This window comes from Mustelus asterias, chromosome 17 (assembly GCF_964213995.1).
Source record: "Mustelus asterias chromosome 17, sMusAst1.hap1.1, whole genome shotgun sequence".
Taxonomy (NCBI): Eukaryota; Metazoa; Chordata; class Chondrichthyes; order Carcharhiniformes; family Triakidae; genus Mustelus; species Mustelus asterias.
Window position 1 is genome coordinate 31,187,030 of NC_135817.1, and position 19,274 is coordinate 31,206,303.

The window sequence follows — 19,274 nt, forward strand, 5'->3', positions numbered from 1 at the left end:
GCAGTGCAACAATGCGACCGGATGGAATTTAGGCCACCTGTCTCAGTGTCGACTGCCCTCGGGCAAGTCTGGAGGGAAGGACAGATGGAAGGAAGGGTGGCGGAGCGCTGGAATGCGAACTGGAGGGGCGATCACATGCTAATGCAGATCCATAGTACAGTTTTCTCCTTGTTTGACATTGAATAAGTTTTTAAGAACATGCATGTTTGTTAGCGATTGCTGGTTAGATGTCAGCAAACTCTCGAAAAGCTGAGCGGGGCAGCTCCAGTGCCTCCTCCACCCAGCACTGACAAACCTTTCCAAGAGGTTCTGAAAAAGGTGCTGGATCCATCATCACTATATTCACCTAAAAACAGACAAATTTCACAGTCGCCCAAACACAATCCTAGACCAGGTGCAGGTAATGGCACTACTAAATTAGTAAATCTTGTGGCTATCTTATGCTGGTAGAAATGGGCAGGGTACATTTGAATTACTCCAGTCTGATTTGCTTTCACCACAGTGACGTACTCCAGTGCTGGACGGGCCTTAAATGACTGGTGGCCAATGTTCCTTCTAAATTTTTTTTGTTCTTGGCAGACGACAGACTCCTCTGAACATTTTAAGCCATTGACCTTTTAGTTTTTAAAGGTCATGACTTACTCTGCTGGAAATTTCTCTCAAAGAACGGAAGAGGTTGTTTATTTCAATGTGCAGCATGTTCCAGATCACTGCACGACCAGGTGCACTTAAGCATTTTAGAGGGAACATTGCTCCCGATTAATTGGGGGCGATCTTACCAGAATTTGGCAGAGCATTGGTTCCAGCGAGAAAAACAGAAGGGGCGATTCTCCCATCTGGGAGATTTCAGCGGGGCTGGATTAGAGCGATCCACGCTGGGCATCTGGCCCCGAGTGCATCTCCTAGCGCCAGATTTCCAGCGCTGTTAGTTCTATGCCGGAAATAGGCACAGAGCTGCATTAAGCATGCAAAGGAGCACGCAAATCTAATTTAAACATAATTAGTGGACCTAGGACTGAAGTCTCCGGTCCCACCAGGAGTATTTCACTCCAGAGGGGTTTACAGTAGCTCTCCACTTTCAGGGAGTTAGTGGCCCGACCCATCTGGAGTGAAGGGAGGGGGCAATCGAGACCACACAGAGATCAGGTGCTGGAAGTGGGGGGGGGTGGGTGGTGTCTCTGGGCTTTGACACCCTGGCAGTGCCAGCCTGTATCCCCTGGCATTGCTCAAGGGGCAAAGTGCCAATGCTCAGGGGGCAGAGCCTCTGGGGGCGATCGTGGGGGGCCCCGCTGCCACTCTGCATACAGATCACAAGCAGAGGGAGGGAGGCCAGTGATCGGGGCTGGCCATCAGGGTGGGGTGTTGAATGGGCAATCGAGCAGTGATCGAGGTGGGTTGGGGGTGGGGCCTTGACACGCATGGGTGGGGCCAGTGATTGGGCCAGCAATCAAACTGGCCAGCAATCAGGAGGCCCACAGACAGGGGCCACTGCGCACGCGCCAATCTTCACACTGACAGATCAGCACATGCGCAGTGGCTCGCTCAGCGTTAAGCTGCCGGCCTCCCGGGTGGGAATAAGCCCCGCCCACCGATTATCCGCACAATTCACGCTCGTGCACAGAATGCGGGAGATTCATTTTAGAACTCCCACTGAAAAAAACCCAGTGTGATTTACTCCAGTTTTCACGTGAGTTCAACACTTAGAATTTTTTGGGAGAATCGCTCCCAGAGTGTTTCTCTCCAGAGAAACACATCAGTTTTCTCTCCAGATCTTACCCCATACAGTCACAAAAAAACAGTTGGGTGTGTTTCATGCTGTCATATAGGGCTTTGGGGCTTAAACACACTGGCAAAGCCTGGCTGCACTGAAATCATGTGTAAAGGGCACTCCGATCAGAACATGGAGGTCTGAGGGGCTCCCCTTCATGACCCCAATCGGAATTGGTACTTCTTCCCCCCCACCCAGATCGGACTCAGATCCGGCACTGGCACCTCTCCTCCCCCCAGCAATCAGTGCCAGCACAACCCTGAAGAGTCAGTGCCAGCACCCACCTCCCCACTTCCCCCCGAAAATTGGATCTCTTTGATCCCTCAAAACAATCATTACCAGCACTCCACTTCCCCCAGAACATGACCACCCACCCCCCAACAGTTAGTTCCGGCAACTGCCCGAACAATGAACCACTCTGCCTGCAAAAATCAGTCATGATGTGGAGATGCCGGCGTTGGACTGGGGTAAGCACAGTAAGAAGTCTCACAACACCAGGTTAAAGTCCAACAGGTTTATTTGGTAGCAAATACCATAAGCTTTCGGAGCAATGCTCCTTTGTCAGATGGAGTGGTCTCTGTTCTCAAACAGGGCACAGACACAGAAATCAAATTACAGAATACTGATTAGAATGCAAATCTCTACAGCCAGCCAGGTCTTAAATGCACAGACAATGTGGGTGGAGGGAGCATTCAACACAGGTTAAAGAGATGTGTATTGTCTCCAGACAGTACAGCTTGTGAAATTGTGCAAGTCCAGGAGTCAAGCTGTGGGGGTTACTGATAATGTGACATAAATCCAACATCCCAGTTTAGACCGTCCTCATGTGTGCGGAACTTGGCTATCAGTTTCTGCTCAGTGACTCTGCGCTATCGTGTGTCGTGAAGGCCGCCTTGGAGAACGCTTACCTGAAGATCCAAGGCTGAATGCCCGTGACTGCTGAAGTGCTCCCCCACAGTTCTCTTCCTGTGGGGGAGCACTTCAGCAGTCACGGGCATTCAGCCTTGGATCTTCAGGTAAGCGTTCTCCAAGGCGGCCTTCACGACACACGACAGCGCAGAGTCACTGAGCAGAAACTGATAGCCAAGTTCCGCACACATGAGGACGGTCTAAACTGGGATGTTGGATTTATGTCACATTATCAGTAACCCCCACAGCTTGACTCCTGGACTTGCACAATTTCACAAGCTGTACTGTCTGGAGACAATACACATCTCTTTAACCTGTGTTGAATGCTCCCTCCACCCACATTGTCTGTGCATTTAAGACCTGGCTGGCTGTAGAGATTTGCATTCTAATCAGTATTCTGTAATTTGATTTCTGTGTCTGTGCCCTGTTTGAGAACAGAGACCACTCCATCTGACGAAGGAGCATTGCTCCGAAAGCTTATGGTATTTGCTATCAAATAAACCTGTTGGACTTTAACCTGGTGTTGAGAGACTTCTTACTGTGCAAAAATCAGTGCCAGCAACCACACCATCAATACTGTGGGATTCCAATATCCCATTTAACATTTGAAACATTCACAATCAAATTGGAGAGGGGAAACAAGGATTGTTAATGCATTATTCTTCTCACTTAGATGTTCACTCACTGACTCAAAACAAACTCTTCCAACCCAGATAGAAATTTTGATCTCTTTGAATCAAGGATCTGGGGAGCTGGTAGGAAAATGGAATTGAGGCAAAAGATCAGCGTTGAGGGATAAGAACTTCCATGCTACCTTCACTGTTTTTAGTTAAGTATATGCAAATTTTGTTTAATAAATTCTACTTAATTCATGAGTATTAGTTATTCGTACCTTGTTAGATCAGGTACAACAGAGGGCCCTAGTGTTTGAAATTAAGAATTTGGAACTTAGAGATTTTAATCAGAAGTTTTATACTTGAAACCTTAAAATTTTACAAACAGGGATAGAACCTCGACTGATTTTCCCCGCTCTTAACTGCAGAATTCCTGAAGTCAGCATTACTCAGCAATTCATGCTAGCATAGCTAACATATGAATTAGTGCACCACGAATCAACTGATATTTTTTGAATAACTAAACTGGAGACCACTTGTATTTTAAAGCTTAAAATTCAGTTCTTCTTGTTCAATGTTGATAACTAAAGCGTTCATAATTGAGACAATTATTCTGCAGCACCACATAGTGGTTATTTGTTCCCCTGCTATAAAGAAACATGGAAACCACAGCACAAAAGGAAGTTGTTCAGCCAACTGTGACTTTACATGTATCAGCGTCGTAACTGGTACTCTATTTCCCAATATCCCTTTATATTGTTAATTGCTAATAACGAATAGCAATTTGAGGTAAAGTATTCCCTTCACCTAAATCAAAAAACATGGGGTGGGATTCTTCCAAAAAAAGTATTGAATGTGTGTAAAAACTGGAGTAAATCCCGCTGTTTTTTCAGTGGGATTTACAAAATTAATCTCCCACACTCTGCGCATCACTGAGAGCCCTAGCGTGAATTTCATTAAAAATCAGGGGGCGGGCCTAATCCTGCTGGAGAGGCCGACAGCATAGCGCTGAGCGGGCCACTGTGCATACACTGATCTGACAGCGCCAAGATTGGCGCATGTGCAGTAGTTCCGCATTGTTGGCCTCCCGATTGCTGACCAGCCCCACAGCCCCGCAATGCTTCCCTTCCTACCCTCCCACCCCCTAATTACTGTGCTCCCAGACATGTCCAGGTCAGCCCCGACCCACCACCTTCACCCCCGAGCTGCCTCGACCCCCCCCCCCCCCCCCCCACCCCCCCAGTCCCCCAGTCCCAATCCCCCCAACCCCGATGGTCAGTCCCAATCACTGGTCTCCCTCCCTCTGTCGCCACTGAGTGCAGAGTGGCAGCAGGACCCCCCCTTCCCCACTGATCACCCCCAGAGGCCCTGCCCCTATAGGCCCCACCTCAATGAGGCTCCACCCTCTTGGCACTGCCCAATGCCTGGTGGGCAGTGCCAAGATGCCCCCTGGGCATTGCCATTTTGCCCCTTAGGGAGTGCCAAGGAGCCAGGCTGGCAATACCAAATTAGCAAAGTCAAAGGGGTGCCCACCCATATCCCCGACACTCTGGGGGCGGGGGGGGGGCCTCCATGGCCGTCCTTCACTCCAGCAGGGTGGACCACCAGCTCCCCATTCGTGGGAAGGTATTGCAAACCCTGCTGGAGTGAATGTTTTTGTGTCAGTGGAATGTTTACATTTCACAAACAAATAAAAAAGTCAAGGCCCACACATCAATTAATTAGCCATGAATGGGATGTCTGAAGGTGTCCAGTAACTGATCGCTTTGAAATACACTACTATTCTTTCAAAGAATACAATTACATTATTATAAACTAATTACTAATATACTAACATGTAGCAACTAATGCTACTAATACTTAATTCTAAAGTTGAAAGCAACTGTGATAGACAGGAACATAGCGAATATTAGAAGACTGGGGACACAAACTTAATCCCTACTAAAGATCGAATCTCAGTCCAGAGTAAAGGAAGAAACTAAGAAGTTATTTCCAAGTTAGTGCCAAATACCTTCAAGTAAGCAAATATCAACTCAGCAAGCAAGCTGGCTGAGTTCTGGCAGCATACTGTCTTCCTGTTTTTACAGAAGAAGAATCTGAGAATCTGGCTGGCCAGTAAATGGGCGAACCAAAAATTCCGGGGGAAAAATGTTGTAGGAAAACATGATCAACACTGTTGTCTACTCCAGTTAATTCAAAGTCAATGTTTGCTTTCAAAAATCAAACAGTTCAAGCATTTTAACAAATCAACCAGGAGGCATTTTTGCACAAAATCAGTGGAGATAAATTATACAATTTCAAATTGCATTGTACACAGCCCAGCCTCTAATTATATCATGATCTCAAAGTCAAATCGAATCGAATAACTCAGCCTCTGACTGTCTTAAGAACGGGCCGTTAATTTTGCAACATGGACCAGTTGCACAAATGTTAGGAAAATTTCACATTTTCTTTTAAAGCAGGTTGCCAATGCTACCAAAATAACAAAGCAAAATAAAATCACAATTGAAGAATAGAAGTATTTGTGGAAATCTGTGCATACATTTATTTATATTTTAGTATTTTGCACAGTCTTACCATAACTAACAGAAGTATCAGACTTGTCAAACTGAACACGATGAATAACTTTAGGACAAATTTCAATTTCTTGATACAACTGAAAAAACAAAATAACTTCTGTCAATTTCAAAACAGGGAGAAACTGCTTCAGAATAATTACAATTGAAGTATTTATCAATGCGCATTTGTAATGAATATAAATTTCCATGTTATAGGTTATCTAATTTACTGCTGGAAATTATGCACTAATATCAAATGAACATGTTCCAAAATTAGCAGTGTCAAAACAATCATTTCTAAACTTAATTTTTTTAACCATCCTCATCTTGACTCTTGTTTTCAGATTTATTCATATAACTTATATAACCAATAAAACCTATTGGATAGGTATCTCACAAAATATAAAAGCTAAATATAATAGTAACAGAGAGCAAACACATTCCATTGTTTTATAACATTGCATCTCATCCATTCTAGAAAAATTCCAATAGAATCTACACAGATCAATCTTCAGGTGCAGGCATGTTACCTGCACTTACTTGATATCACTTGACATTGTTTAGTGTGCTTTTCTCCGTACTCCTGTTTAAAATTTCATTGCAGTTTGTTAGGTGGAAAAAGAGAACTGAATAATTTTGACCTCAATCCGTACTTGGCACAACATACATCTCCCATTAATATCATTTCAACTCCAGCAACAAAGTGCTAGCATTTTACACTCGACCACAGACTTGCACTGCAAAACATTCAAAGGAGTCAGGAAACTCACTCCAGCTGGATTGCAACAGAAGGGCTTGAAATTAAGCTGCAGCCATATGCTGCATCCCACTTCAAGAGTGGTATTTTTCTGAGCCTTACACTCACCCCTCACATAGCTAGTTGACGAAGAGTCTTTGAATACCTACACTGGAAGTTCCCACATTCCTGGCCTAATAGTAGATCAGGGCAGGATCAGCATCCAAATGTCAAAGCAGGCGAACAAGCAATTCAAATGGCTGAGGTGAGGACCACCTGAGGGATCAGGCTCAAGATCCTGGTTCAAACCCTGAAGATGAGAGACTTTTTTTTTAAAGTTGTTCCCTTCCATAGGGAATAGAGTAACCATGTATTTCTTCTTTAAATGAGCACCTTCCCTCTTACACCAATTGATTTTGATCTTGGTTTTAAAGACTCAAAAACAAGACAAAGGTGAGAAGATAGTGTTCGTAATCAAAACAGACTAGTAACAATGTTTCATTAAAGTCATTTGTTCATCAGTGACTGTTTTTGTGGGATATGCACACAACTAAAGTTGAAAAACTAAATATGGCAGATAATAAATAGAGGTTTCCAAATTTTCCTTGGTTTAATATTCTTAGAATTTAATAAACGACATAAAGCAAACCTTTATTACTGTAATATTTGCATGATTCAAAATTTGCATGCCACGTTGCCAAGAGCTATCCCACTCTCATCCGCACATAATCATAAATTGCCGATAACCATTCCTCAGTTGTGTAAACCTAGACTCAGGTTACCTACCAATTCATGAATATCCTCTTGCTTTGGTATAAAATATTGAATGTGATTGTCCACTGTAAACTTCAAACGTACATAGTGACCACCTGGCTCCAAATTTTGTACCTACAAAATATAAAGCACTAGAAATTTATAGATGTAGATTTTTTTTAAACCCTCATGTTCTCTGGTTAGTGGAAACATAATGACTACTATTCCATTTTTAAAATAATTTCATGCGTACTGCAAAATACACTGAAAAAATACTTGAGATTACTTAGCTCCATTACACGTTCTATACAACTTCTGTGGTCCAATACTATTCTGAATAGGTGATGTAGGAAAAGGAACTGCTTGCAAACTCCTTTGCTGCGTGGACTTTATTAGGTAATACACAAAAGGGTGAGAATAGTAACACAAGTAGAAAATATCTTGATCTCAGAGATAGTTGCATTACAGAAGGCCATTTGGTCCACCATGTCTTTGTTGGCCAAAGAAAAGTTATCCAGTCCAATCCCACCTTCTAGTTCTTGGCCCATGGCTTGGTCAGTCACAGCACTTCAAGTGCATAACTAAATACTTTCTAAATGCAATGAGGGTTTCTGCCTCGACCATCCTTTCAGGCAGAGTTCCAAATGCCCACCACCCTCTGGGTGAAAAAAAAATTCTCAACTCCTTTTTAATCTTTCTACTAATTACTTTAAATTTACACACCCTAATTATAAACCAAACTACCAAATGAAATAAATCTTTGCTATCCACTCTATCTAGGCCCCTCATTATTTAATATACTGTAATCAAATCTCCTTTGTGCCTCCTCTGTTCCAAAGAAAACAACTCCAGCCTATCCAACGCAATCACAGAAAATGTGGGAAAATCTCAGCATGTCTGAGAGCATCTGCAAAGAAAGAACAGAGCTAATGTTCCAAGTCTGGTAACTCTTCATCAGTCTAAAGATGTGCAGCTTAGGTGAATCGGCCATGCTAAATTGCCCTTAGTGCCCAAAGATGTGTAGGTTAGGTGGATTAACCATGGTAAATGTGCGGGGTTACAGGGATGGGGACTGGATAAGATACATTTTCAGAGAGTGTGAGTGCAGATGCGATGGGCTGGATGGCCTCCCTGTGCACTGTAGGGATTTTATGGATTCTATGTCAGACCTGCTGAGATTTTCCAGCATTCTCTGTTTTTTGTTTCAGATTCTAGCATCTCCAGTAATTTGTTTTGATCCAGCCTCTCCAATCTTTTCTCAGAGCTAAAATTTTCCAGTCCTGGCAACATCTTCATAAGTCTCCTTTCTCACTCCTCCCTACTCCTTTATTAATTGTAACTGGTCACCTTTCAGTGTTTTGATTTGAGCTGACAACACTCAAGTATTAGAATGCTAATATCAAATAAGTTAAACAAACATACAGTTCATTAAGGTTTCACCTATGAAATTTGAGAATAGATTTGTTCCTCATGGGTGTTCTAATGCGCTAAAATTCTCAGGCATGAAAGAGAAATAAATCCATATTGTCTAAAGTTGTGTGTGATCGTTAAGCAACGGCATTATATTTTCATGAAAAAGTTTTGTTATTTGCATACTATTTAAATATTTACGTTAAAGGAAGTTTTTGATGCCCAGCTGCACTACATACTCTTTCTGAAAAATATGTTTGACACTTGCATAAAATTGAGTTCAAAGCACGCTGGATCATATGATGCAACATCAACTCAAACTAAACTATTGGCATCCTGGAAATCAATAATTGCTGCAAAAGGTAAGTACAAATGCATCGTGAAAACTCATTAAATTCATGGAAGTCGGAGAACCTGTACTCACTATAAATAAAAGGATAAAAGCTAGTTTTTATGAATTGGGAGTAATAGCTAGCTTCCATAGTCATCAACCCAATCAACTATGACTCAGAAATTAAAGTTAACTTTTTGTCTCTTTTGCTAACCTTCCCCCCCAAAGGTAGATAAAAATTTGACGCAGAGGGGCATTTACTTGGTTGCTTTGAAATTAATAAGAAGTTCAGTTCTTTTATTTAAACAAAATATTCAAATATAAATACACAATTAAGAAATAAAATGGTTCTCCCATCCACAAGGAGCACCGTTTTGGTTTTGCTCAAGTTCAGGGATACTATTGTTTGCTTCTGGCACACAACTAGTTAAATGTGGTTTCCCAAATAGAATCTACTGTCTCAAAAAACATAGCAAAGTACAACAAGGCCAAAAAGAACATGCGATATTCTAAACATTTAATGCATTTAACTAAACTTTGAGCATCTCCTATAATAATGCTTACTTAAATTTTGTCCCAATTTCTTTCGTATTAAATAAATATTTAAGGATCATAAAAGTGTGCGAGAATCCCAAGAATATCCTAAGAATCTGGGATGCAATAGGATGAAGAATGAATTCTATTGAAAATGTGAGGTTTTTTTTCTTATTATTCCCACAGCAATATTACATAGCTGGATATCTCTAACTATTGCTTTGTTCCATGCTCATTTCACAGTGCTCAGCAGGCATTCCTGCAATGTGGGATGTCAAGTGTAGCAATCCCATTAGCACTAATTTGCCTTATTCTGCTGCTGTAGATCAATATTGTCTAAGCAGATAGTTACATTAGACTATTTGATTTGATGGAACTCTCTCTCAACTGGGTATTAAGATTTTGAAGTCTAGTTAAATGATGCGTTTAATGATTTTTTTTCTTCAAATCAAAATAAGCAAGTTATTCAAAAGTTTTCACAGTATTTTTCATAAGTAATGAAACTGAGAACTTCCACACCCTAGCTTTCATGACAAGAGTAGACACTGATAAGAGTAAATGACAATGCAGCTGATCAAAAAAGCAGCAAAATGCTATAAAAATAATTGAGGCAAATCTTTGCACAATATATAAATAAAGGAAATATTAAACTATCATTTATGTATACAACTTCAGAGAAGATGAGTTATATTTCCAAAGTGGCCTACTAAGGATATGCAATAAATGGTTAAAGGGTTAAATAATTTTTAAAAATTTAATAATATGAAAAACATTTGCCAAAAATGTTTTAGTGCATCTAGTGAAGTTAACTATTCAGTATCCTAAATTTCATTGCAGGCTTTTAAAAGTACTCAAGTTAATTTAATAAATGAAAAGACTCAATACATATGCACTTACTTGAGTGGCATTAATTATCCAGCTATATAAAAAAATTTGGAAAACATTGTCACAGGTGGGTGTTTCCCCCATCCACACCCCTTGCCCCACAAATGACAAAATGGAACTTTAAAATAGGATTGTCTGATTCTTAAAAGTCTGTAATGAAATGCTTGATTACTTAATATCTGAATCATACTACTGTACCAGAACTCTTCGGGTTCTTAACTCACATTGTGATTTGAAGTGAGAAGATGCAGATCAAACAAAAAGGTAAATGTGCATGAGCTGATGCAGGAGACAGGAGAGAAAACACAGGTAACAAGAAGTTATAAAGTGGAAGAAGGCATCGGAACAATTTATAACAAAGTATATTCACATTTGCATATTTAATGAATACAGCCATAAATGACAAAATATGCATACACAATAGATGTGTGGCTGATGATGATATAAACCTTATCAGGCATATTTCAACTTAACCTAAATTGTTTGGACTCAGAAGATGGTGTTTTTTAGTGATATTCAGAAAAACTGCGAAAAGAACACTCAAACATCTCATTGACTGAGAAATGCTGCGTTTATAGCATGGTGATTAATAAACTACAACCTCCACCCTTCTGGAAACAATACCTCTACACCCTAACAGTTGCAATACAGATCTTTTAAAAAGTGCATTCTACCTGAAGCTGCTTCACTTACTCTAAAATTGCATCACAAAGAAAGACTAAAATTGCAATAACCTTTGCTTTCATCACAACACCTCTCACAGTGAAGATAATTCAATTAAAGTCTGAAAATATGGCAAATTTTGGCAATTATTTCCATATATTTCCCCAGGTTACTGTGGGAGGCGAGGGAAGAGATTGCAGAGCTCCTTGCGATGATCTTTGCGTCGTCGATGGAGACGGGGGAGGTGCCGGAGGATTGTGGATGTGGTTCCTATTTTCAAGAAGGGGAATAGGGATAGCCCAGGAAATTACCGACCGGTGAGTCTAACCTCAGTGGTTGGTAAGCTGATGGAGAAGATCCTGAGGGACAGGATTTATGAGCATTTAGAGAGGTTTCGTATGCTCAAGAATACTCAGCATGGCTTTGTCAAAGGCAGATCGTGCCCTACGAGCCTGGTGGAGTTCTTCGAAAATGTGACTAAACACATTGACGAAAGGAAAGCAGTAGATGTGGTTTATATGGATTTTAGCAAGGCGTTCGATAAGGTCCCCATGCAAGGCTTCTAGAAAAAGTGAGAGGGCATGGGATCCAAGGGGCTGCTGCCCTGTGGATCCAGAACTGGCTTGCCCAAAGGAGGCAGAGAGTGGGTATAGATGGGTCTTTTTCTAAATGGAGGTCGGTCACCAGTGGTGTGCCTCAGGGATCTGTTCTGGGACCCTTGCTGTTTGTCATTTTCATAAATGACCTGGATGAGGAAGTGGAGGGATGGGTTGGTAAGTTTGCCGACGACACGAAGGTTGGTGGGGTTGTGGATAGTCTGGAGGGATGTCAGAAGTTACAGAGGGACATAGATAGGATGCAAGACTGGACGGAGAAGTGGCAGATGGACTTCAACCCAGATAAATGCGTACTGGTCCATTTTGGCAGGTCAAATGGATGAAGGAGTACAATATAAAGGGAAAGACTCTTAGTACGGTAGAGGATCAGAAGGACCTTGGGGTCCAGGTCCATAGGACTCTAAAATCGGCCCCGCATGTGGAGGAGGTGGTTAAGAAGGCGTATAGTGTGCTGGCCTTTATCAATCGAGGGATTGAGTTTAGGAGTCCAGAGATAATGATGGAGCTATATAAGACCCACGTCAGACCCCACTTGGAGTACTGTGCTCAGTTCTGGTCGCCTCATTACAGGAAGGATGTGGAAAAGATTGAAAGGGTGCAGAGGAGATTTACAAGGATGTTGCCTGGATTGAGTGGCATGCCTTATGAGGATAGGCTGAGGGAGCTCGGTCTTTTCTCCTTGGAGAGACGTCGGATGAGAGGAGACCTAATAGAGGTATATAAGATGTTGAGAGGCATAGATCGGGTGGACTCTCAGAGGCTTTTTCCCAGGGTGGAAATGGCTGCTACGAGAGGACACGGGTTTCAGGTGCTGGGGAGTAGGTACAGGGGAAATGTTGGGGGGAAGTTTTTCACACAGAGGGTGGTGGGTGAGTGGAATCGGCTGCCGTCAGTGGTGGTGGAGGCAAACTCAATGGGGTCTTTTAAGAGACTCCTGGATGAGTACATAGGTAGGCCTAAAAGGTAGGGATATGTTCGGCACAACTTGTGGGGCCGAAGGGCCTGTTTTGTGCTGTAGTTTTTCTATGTTCTATATAATGAGTCTATACCAAATCTATCAGCAAAATTAGAAACATGTTAAGGAGAAAAGTTTATATAATTATTTGAGTAATAATCATATTGTCCCTAATTAAGAATAGGAGGATAAAATAGGAGAATAAATTACAATGTATAAGAACAATTCTAAGAACGGGCACATCTAATTTGTCAGAGCACAATCTTGATAATCTAAGGGAAATTAATTTTATTATCATGTTGAATAAGTAAATTCTCATGGCTGTACATAAATGTGACCAATCTATCCTTGTTGATTTTTATGGACGGCACAGTGGTTAGCACTGCTGCCTCATAGCACCAGGGACCCAGTTTCGATTCCAGCCTTGGGTCATTGTCTGCGTGGGTTTCCTCCAGGTGCTCTGGATTCCACCCACAGTCCAAAGGTGTACAGCTTAGGTAGATTGGCCATGATAAATTGTCCCTTAGTGTCCCAAGATGCGTAGGTTAGGAAGATTGAATGTGTGGGGTCACAGGGATAGGGCGGGGGTGGGCCAAGGCGAGATGTCCTTTCGGAGAGTCGGTGCAGGCCTGATGGGCCAAATGGCCTCCTTCTGCACTGTATGGATTGTATGATTATGGTTTTTTTCTTCCATTATCTGTACATATATATTCTTGTGTGTATTTTTGAGTGCATCTGCACTTCTGTGTCTACTAATGCTGCTTAAAGTTTCTTTACAGAGTTATGCAATTTTCTCTTCCTTGTTATGTGGTTCTCTCCCTCACAACGCACCTTATATTGAAACAAACATCTCATCACTTCCAGTTTGACTGTGCAGCTAGTCTTGGAAAATTATCAAAAGTAGCTAAATTTGCTGATGACACACAGATAAGTGGGAAAGTAGGCTGTCAATATGACAAAGAATTTGCAAAGGGATTCAGCTAAGTTAACTGAGTGGGCAAAAATGGGAAAATGTGAACTCATCCACTTTGGCAGAAAAGCGGTTTATTGTTTGAATGGAAAGAGATTGCAGAACTCTACAACCAGAGAAGGATCTGGGTGTCCTGGTACATGAATCATCAAGTTGGTGTGCAGTTGCAGCAAGTGATGAGGAAAGCAAATAGAATGCTGGCCTTTATTGCAAGGGGAATTAAATGTAAAAGTAGGGAAATTATACAGGGTATTGGTGAGACCACATCTGGATTACTGTATAGTGTTGGTCTCCTTACTTAATGAAGGATATAATTACATTATAAACAATACAGAGAAGGTTCACTTGACTGATTTCTAAGAAGAAGATAAAGAGAAATTCAAATGGCCTATTCCCAATTCTAGTGTGTAACTTTCTTCTTAATATTTTCTTTATTTCAATAATGTCATCTATAGGTAAACATAAAAACAATGTATAAAATGTATCAAGTTGTATTGTTTTACTATTTTTGTCAGCCTGGAATCTGGACCAAAAGATTTTTTTTAATGCTGTAAAGGAAGAGACAACCTAAAATAATTTTTATATTTGTTATGTCAATGAATCAACTTGAGCGTAAGAAAGAGCAAAAATACAATTTTTATTGTGCAATTGTTTTTATGTAATCACTGATTAACATTAAGGCATTGGCTGCACATAATCGTGACAGGAATGCAGCTATATAAATATTGAATTAGCTCATTATTTAGTTGCCCAAATCATTTTTGGAACTTAACCATTTTCTATATATTCAAAAAACTGTCCATCTACCTTTTTATATATATAAATTCCATTTTAATAGTACATTTGTACAACAAGAAATTAAGTTGTATTTTGAATGATTTTTCAGATCATCGCATACTACAATACTTGGTCATAAATGTTTCGGGTTTGATCTCAGATCTTTGCCAGGTTGCTTGATATCAACAACAAGAACCTTAAGGGGTCTATATTGATCAGACAATACAAGTCCAACTCCAATCGGGATAGAGCTTTAGCTTGCCTGTTGCTGGACTCAGTATCCACCACATTTACCACCAGCTCACTACAGCTGCAGTAACATATTCAAGTATCAAGAGCACCTCCAAGCTATGTGATCTCAACTACTAAGAACGATAAGAACTACAACATCATGGGCACACAATCAACTCAAAGCTTCCCTTTAAAGTCACGCGCTTGAATTGGACAAGTATTATTTTTCCTTCAGCACTGTTGGAACAAATTTCTGGAATTTCCGACATCAGACTATCACGGGAGCACAGCAGTTCAAGCAGGCTAACCACCATCTTCTCAGGGCAATTCAGGATGATCAGAAAATGCAGCCGTACCCACATTGCTCACATCCATGAACAGATAATTTGGAAAGAAGCCTCAAGGCCAAATTACATGATGACTCTGTCTAGAGTTATGCATGAACAACAGCTACTTGGCAAGGCGGCTAATTACACTTGTGGATCAATCCCTCTGCAATCCCAAACGCATAAAAGTGAAGAAAAAAAGTGATTGTCCTCAACAAAGAAAAGAAACATAGACTGATCGTTATTTTTAAACAAAGAATTACTCTGTATGCCAAAATAATGAAGGACCATTAACTGGTAATCATGAACTTGTCTAAATGTAAATACATTCTATTTAAATTAAATAAATACAAGTACTTTACATTTTCCATTGACTATATTGAAATTGGCTTAAAAATCTAATTAAGTGAAACAAAATACAAACTATTCTCTTCGATACTTCATTTTACAAGTGGCAAACCTCCTTGATGGCTGATTTCAAATCAATTCAGAAGTTTAAATCTGCTGAAAAAAACTAATGGATAGCAGAAACTATGAAATACTGTGTCAATGAAAACCTTTAAGAAATAACATTGATTTTGTGACTACACCTTCTGTTTCATCCCTTCACTTAAATAGTAAACGGCAGGCAGTGCTAGTTACTATCAGCAGTTCTGTTTTTGTACAGACTGCTTTCGGAGGATTGATTTACAATATTTACTTTCGTATACAATGCATTCAATACAATACAGATAAATGTTCCTTTGCTCACTGATGATATTCATTTTTCTATATAACACAAACTAAGGTCATTTAGATACTGTGTGTTTGGAACCACCACATAGATAAATACAAATACAAATCATTAACAAAATTATACTGGTACACAATCAAACAGCCGTTGTACCAGGGTTGCGGAATGGACATCAAAATCATGGAAATAAATGACAATTTCAGATATTATTAAGCTGGTTGCTGCTTGTTGTGAAGGAAAAAGAGTTTTTAAAGGCAATAATGCAAAAGGTGATTTAAAAGCTTTGAACAGAATAGCAATTTAAGTAACAGAGGAATAAAATCAAAATTAAACAACTGAATTAAATAAAGGATTTATTAAGCAAAAATAATTATCAAGCTTTTACAATAAGCTGTCAATTTCAATAAAATACTTTCATTGTGGAATCAATCTTTTAAAGTTCTGTGGGGTCCTTTATTTAGCCAACAGCTACATTTCAAAGTAACTTTGTCTGTAGTCAACTCCTCTAATAAGTACTTGTCGAAAGTATAGGGAGAATTAATCTTAGACATACCTTACAGGCAACTTCAAGAATTTCCTGTGCTGAGTTCCCTGGATGTACAACAACCAAAATGGGTTGATCATCTGGTAAACAGACCCATGAAGGCACGAGGAAATCAGTAACCCAGTTGTCACTTTCACGTGTTTGTTGATGAATACTCATGGTTAGGCTCTTTTCTCTCTGTTGGAAAGGCCAGTAATAACCTACACTCAAATTCTTTGTTAACAGTTAAGTCAATATAAAAAGGTTTTTTGCATTTCAATACAGAAACATGCTTAGGCAATTTATTTGTGCAATACAGTACACCGACAAAGTGCATTACTATTTAAAAATAATGTCACAACATGAAGAGGAAACCCCAACATCATCACCATTTTACAAAGAACAGAATAACATCAACCTTTTTTTCTACTTCTGTTAATGTTTCCCATTTTCTTATTCCAGAAGTGTGCTGACAATATTCTCAGGGACCTGGCAAGGTGGAGTTGCTGAACCCAACAATTATAGACTGCTGAATTAAAAATTTGCAAAGGTACTATCAAAAGATCAGGGTGTCTAAACGATCCACTAATCTGGGATAATTTAACTTCAATATCTTAAACTCCACTAAGCCAATTATAACAACCTAAATTTCGACAAAGCCTTTAACATAGTAAAATGCGCCGAAGCACTCAAGAACAGCGATATCAATAAAAACATACTGCCAACTTGCCGCTGAAAGGACCATCAGGACAGATGACCAAAAACTTGATCAAACAGGCAGTTTTTAAAGGAGCATCTTGAAATAGAAGAGAGGGATAGAGCTTTTAAAGAGGGAATTCCAGAGCTGATAATCAAAAATGAATAGAATCATAGGAGGAGGTCAAATGGCCCATCGTATCCATGGTGGCTCTCTGCAAGAGTAACTCAGCTAGTTCCCTCCCCACCCTTTCCCCGTGTCTTGAAAATCGCTCCAGGTACTTATCCAACTCTTTTGAAAGCCATAACTGAATCTACCTTCACCACACTCTTAAGGCACTATATTCCACATCCTAATCATTCGCTATGTAATAATGCTTTTCCTCATGTCACCGTTGGCTCTTTGGCATCGACTCAACATCCACCTTGTCAAGCCCTTTTTGACATTTCTCTAAAACCATTACATCCTTTCAAAAATATGGTGCCCAGAATTAAATACAGTACTCCAATTGAGGTTAAACCAGTGTCTTATAAAGGTTCATCATGTCTTTCTTATTTTTGTACTCTATGCCTTGTTTACAAAGCCTAGGATCCTGTCTGGTTAATAAATTTATCAACCTTCCCTGCCATCTTAAACAATTTGTGCACATGTACATGTCTCTGATCTTGCACCCCTTTTAGAATTACAATCCATTATTTTATATTTCAGGGCGGCACGGTAGCACAGTGGTTAGCACTGCTGCTTCACAGCTCCAGGGACCTGGGTTCGATTCCCGGCTTGGGTCACTGTCTGTGTGGAGTTTGCACGTTCTTCTCGTGTCTGCGTGGGTTTCCTCCGGGTGCTCCGGTTTCCTCCCACAGTCCAAAGATGTGCGGGTTAGGGTTGATTGGCCATGCTAAAAATTGCCCCTTAGTGTCCTGGGGTGTGTAGATTAGAGGGATTAGCGGGTAAAATATGTAGGGATATGGGGGTAGGGCCTGGGTGGGATTGTGGTCGGTGCAGACTCGATGGGCCGAATGGCCTCTTTCTGTACTGTAGGGTTTCTATGATTTCTATGATATTGCCTTTCCACATTATTCATACCGAAATGCATCACTTTGCACCATTTTGGTCTCTCAGGAAACTGAGATCTATGGAGAATGGCAGTTGAAGCCAAGATCAGCTATGATCGTATTGAATGATGGAGCAGGCTCAATGGGCCATATGACCCACTGCTGATCCTATTTCTTGTGTACTTGAGCATACTCCTCTTCACTAAATTTCATATTTCACATGTCCACCCATTCCAACAGCCTGTCTATATCCACTTGAGGTTATCATTATTTTCCACACAGTTCACAACAATTCCAAGTTTAGTGTCATCTGCTCTTTCCCAGTGCTGCTGTCTTTCATGTGACACCTTACCAAATGCCTTTTGGACATCCAAATACATTACATCTAATGATTCCCCTTCATCCACTCTGCTTGTTAAATCCTCTAAGAACTCTAAACAAAAATTGTCAAACACAATTTTTCTTTCATAAATTTATGCTGAATCTACTTGATTGTTTTATGATTTTCCAAGTGCCCTGCTACCACTTCCTTATTCATGGATTCCAGCTTTTTCTCAACAACAGATGTCAGACTAAATGGCCTGCAGTGTTCTGCTTTGGAAGTATGCAGTCTGAGCCACGGTGTGGGTATATGGTTACACACTCATCTCGGGGTCATGTACAATACTAAGATTTTGTGTGGTCTTGCTCAGCTTCAGACAGTGGTCAAAGCTGGAAATTGTAGACAGTGGAATGGAGTTTCTGGTGGGTACCAAACACAATGACTTCAGTCTTCCCACTACAGGTTTGTGACCACAGTCATCCACTGCACTAGCCTCTAAGTATAAAGCATGACATGGTGAGGGAGCACTACGCAAAAGTCAGCTGCTTATTCAGATGGTGAGAAAATTCAATTCACAACAAAGATCGATTTTGGATCTTCTGATATATCACATTAAGCTCACTGCCAATGTAAGTGAAGGTTTAACAGTGCATCAGCCATTAACGTAACTGGTGGTATGCCTTTGGAACAGCGAGGCATGGGGAAGGCATTCTTTCAAACTTCAAAGATTATAGGCTTAAATCTTTTGACCCTTATTTCTGACCCTGAACAGACAAAAAAAAACACACTTACTTTCCTCCGATATTTCAGGGCAATCTTCCAAGGGAAAATTCTTCCACACTGACTTGGTGCTAAAACCTTTGGAAGGAGCAGCAGAAAGAGCCTGGGCGGAAACCACACCTTTTTATGC

General features: G+C 40.6%; 1 protein-coding gene across 2 annotated transcripts in view; it reads right to left on the bottom strand.

Annotated features, from left to right (window-relative positions):
• The window catches only part of LOC144506410 (rho guanine nucleotide exchange factor TIAM1-like), a 306,108-nt gene that overhangs the window by 109,787 nt on the left and 177,047 nt on the right, over positions 1-19,274 (bottom strand). The window contains exons 1-4 of one of the 2 annotated variants that reach the window (XM_078232484.1): positions 16,324-16,485; positions 10,723-10,777; positions 7,372-7,473; positions 5,869-5,947 (exon numbers count right to left, since the gene is read on the bottom strand). In XM_078232484.1, the coding sequence (XP_078088610.1) occupies positions 5,869-5,947; positions 7,372-7,473; positions 10,723-10,777; positions 16,324-16,394 (307 nt within the window). In that variant the 5' untranslated portion in view covers positions 16,395-16,485. Of the gene's footprint in view, positions 1-5,868; positions 5,948-7,371; positions 7,474-10,722; positions 10,778-16,323; positions 16,492-19,274 lie in introns of those variants that run through there. The other variant, XM_078232483.1, reaches the window with a different exon arrangement.